The sequence below is a fragment of the Colobus angolensis genome, unplaced genomic scaffold, assembly GCF_000951035.1.
Source record: "Colobus angolensis palliatus isolate OR3802 unplaced genomic scaffold, Cang.pa_1.0 Scaffold248, whole genome shotgun sequence".
Taxonomy (NCBI): Eukaryota; Metazoa; Chordata; class Mammalia; order Primates; family Cercopithecidae; genus Colobus; species Colobus angolensis.
This window is the reverse complement of record NW_012115688.1, coordinates 814952-818439: the sequence shown is the minus strand read 5'-3', so window position 1 is coordinate 818439 and position 3488 is coordinate 814952. Positions and strand designations below refer to the sequence as shown.

The following is a 3488-nucleotide window of genomic DNA, read 5'->3' as shown; positions in this document are numbered from 1 at the left end:
AGGCATGCACCACCATGCCTGGCTAATTTTTGTATTTTTAGTAGAAACAGGGTTTCACCATGTTGGCCGGTCTGGTCTCATAATCCTGGCCTCAAGTAATCCACCCACCTCAGCATCCCAAAGTGCTGGGATTACAGGGATGAGCCCGCCATACTCAGCCCACGTGGGGTTTTAAATTGTTGCTTCCTCTGCCTGAATTTCCTCTACTCTTTACCTGGCTGGTTCTTCTCATCCTTCAAGTTTCACCTCACATGGTAATTCTCAGATAATTCCTCATCAACTCTCTAATTCAGTCTCCCCCTTTTTTTTTCTTATACTTTGTTTTCTCTCAAAGAACCTACCACAATGTATACATCTGCCTTCGTTTATGATTTCATTTGTGTAATGCTGTACTGTACCCTCCAACACTCTAAGTTTCATTATAGCAGGAGGATTTTCTTTTCTGTTTATCCACTATATACACCCAGTTTACTGTCAATGTGAAACACAAGAGCAGCTCAGTGCATGTGACACAGAGGAATGCAGTGATTTCTTTTGTTTGAGACGGAGTCTCACTCACTCTGTTGCCCGGGCTGGAGTGCAATGGTGCCATCTCGGCTCACTGCAACCTGTGCCTCCCAGTTTCAAGCAATTCTCTTGCCTCCACCTCCTGACTAGCTGGGATTACAGGCGTGCACCACCACACCCAGCTAATTTTTGTATTTTTAGTAGAGATGGGGTTCCGCCACGTTATCCCGGCTGGTCTCAAACTCCTGGGCTCAAGTGATCCACTTGCCTCGGTTGATTTCCTAATGTATGGACATTTTCACTATTCTCTTTCTGAAGTTCTAGCAAATCTAAGAATCCATTAGGGAAACCAAGATGTCATCTAATTTCACCCACCATAACTCAACACACAGAATACAAACTCCCACACAATGGGTAAGAGAAATTCATTTCTATTGCTTTCCCCACAAACCACTGTGAGCTGCAGAAGGTCATTACCAATATCATGGTACATGGTATTTGTTCAAAGAATTATCCAGTCCCACTGTGCATGCAACTGAGAAAGAGAATAAATTGAGTGCTTCAGTTTAGACAGAAGAAGTAGCTGCCTCTGAAAAACTGCCTTATTAATCTCTTATCTGACCAAAATACCCTGAGATGATTGAGGACACAGCATGCTGTCAGCCCAGAAAACAAGCACTATGTCCCTTTCCTCAGCACCAAGAACACAGTAAGTGCCAATAGTCTTACGTGAATTAACACATGTAAGATAGAGGAAAATAAATTATTTCAAGTAAAAATCATCAGACAACTTTATGAACACAATCTTCCTAATAGTCACTTTTCAGATCAACCCTCTAGTTGCCACAGATCTAGGTCAGTCTTGGTCAAAATACACGGATATGTTCTCAGTGTTTTATGAATTCAAATCTGGATGACGATGTTTCCAAATAGCAAACTCTCTATCCCCCACCTCTAGTAGGCTTTGTACCTCCCACAGAGGCAACCATTTCACATTGAGAAAAACCATATAATGACAAGTAGCTGAGCCTTGCCAGTATTAGTGATATATTAGGATAATGGTGTGGGCAAGTGAGTCAGAAAGACTTATGTTCAAACCACAGTTCTACCATTTACATGTAACACAATCTCTTTAAGGCTCAGTTTTCTTATCTGTACAATGGGGATTAAGTAACAATACCTACCTTCCTAAGGTTGTGGGCATTCAAGAAATGAATGCATGAAACTGATCACAGAATCCCTGAACCTACTCTATTACAGTCATAATAATAATGATAATAATAACAGTTGCATTGATCTTGATCTTATGTTTATTTGAGAAGAGAACAGTAATCTGAGTGTTACATAGATCTCATACTCCTGGGTGGAAAAGATTTTGGCTCCAGTTCAGCTCTGTTTTTTCCTTAGCCGTATGAGATAGGCAAGTCTTTTAATCTTTCTTCACACTTGATTCCTTATTTTTCTGGTTAGTGAAGTCCATTTTCTATCTCAATTTCACAGGTAAGAAACTGAAGCTTAAAATGACTCATCAGAGTACCTGGATATGCAAGTGCTCAGTATCATTTCTAGACAACCTGAAGCAAATCACTTGCCTGTAAGAGCCAACAGTCAGCCCCATTTTACAAACAGAGAAAAAGCACTCAGAAACATGATGAGGACTAAAAAAAATGTTTCTATGATAACAGCCTTGCAGAGTCATTTCCAGATATGTTGGTTCTTTTAATTATCATTTTTATTACCCTTTTTTTCCCTTTATCTATGGGGAAGCTACAACCTACAAAATCATGGTAGTTTAGTATGACAAAACTCTGCTGACACCCAAGCAAGCATTTTCTCTACTATTAATCCCTTCTCCTAGTCCAGTTGACCTATGTTATGAATAGCTACAATGAAGCATCCAAAAGGCAGACACAGACAAACCAGAATAATATAAAAAGTATTCTTGCTACATTCTTTGGCATTCTTGAAACCCAAGCATATTGGTGAAAGGTTGGCCTCTAAATATGAAAATCTACCCATTCTCTTAGAGGCCCTTTGGGTTCCCATCCTCTTCCTCCAAATGGAATCACTGTCTTCTCCCCATTACTTTGTAATTTAGCCTATTAGGAAACACCTTTTTCCTTGTTGTTGTTTTGAAATAGAGTCTTGCTCTGTTGCCCAGGCTGGAGTGCAGTGGCACGATCTTGGCTCACTGCAACTTCCACCTCCTAGGTTCCAGCAATTCTCCTGCCTCAGCCCCGATAATAGCTGGGATTACAGGCGTGCACCACCACACCCGGCTAATTTTTGTATTTTTAATACAGACAGGTTTCCACCATGTTGGCCAGGCTGCCCTCGAACTCCTGACCTCAGCCTCCCAAAGTGCTGGGATTACAGGCATGAGCCACTGTGCCCGGCCAGGAAACACCTTTGAACTAGAAGGATTGGAGTTCTTTAATCTGGCTCAAATTGCAGTCATCGCTATAAACGTAGCAAGAAGCTCTGAGAACGGAATACACAGAAGGGGCTTACCTCAAAGACCAGCGTCTCATTGGTGGGCCCTGGTGCGTACAGACGTTCCGGGAGGTTGAAGGAGCGCTGGTATTCAAACGTGGTCCCAGCGAAGGGGAACTCCCCAGGCCAGTCTATGCTCCAGCCCCTGGTGAGGTAATACTTTTGACTGAGGCTTCGAACTGCGAGGTAACTGGAGGAAACCTGCAGCTCCTGGATTTCGATGCTTCGGGCACCAGCTGGAATGATGACCACCGGATAATATTCTAAATGGAAAGAAGAGAACACATCTGAATTCTACCCTATGCGCTGTTGAAAGGGGACTAGAAACGGCCCCTGGCATGTAGTGTTCATTTTTATAGAGTGAGGTTTTTGAATCATTAGCTAAATTCATTCTTACTCTATGAAGCAAACATGATCAATGATTTCATTTTCCAAATAGTAAGAACACTAGAGAGAAAATGTATGTGGCTTCCCAAAGCCTTCCAAGC

At 42.1% G+C, this 3488-nt stretch overlaps 1 protein-coding gene across 1 annotated transcript in view; it reads right to left on the bottom strand.

Moving 5' to 3' along the window:
* ADAMTS18 (ADAM metallopeptidase with thrombospondin type 1 motif, 18) overlaps positions 1–3488 on the bottom strand; it is a 160801-nt gene that overhangs the window by 32059 nt on the left and 125254 nt on the right. The window contains 1 exon segment of the mRNA XM_011946030.1: positions 3019–3263. Within this exon segment, the coding sequence (XP_011801420.1) occupies positions 3019–3263 (245 nt within the window).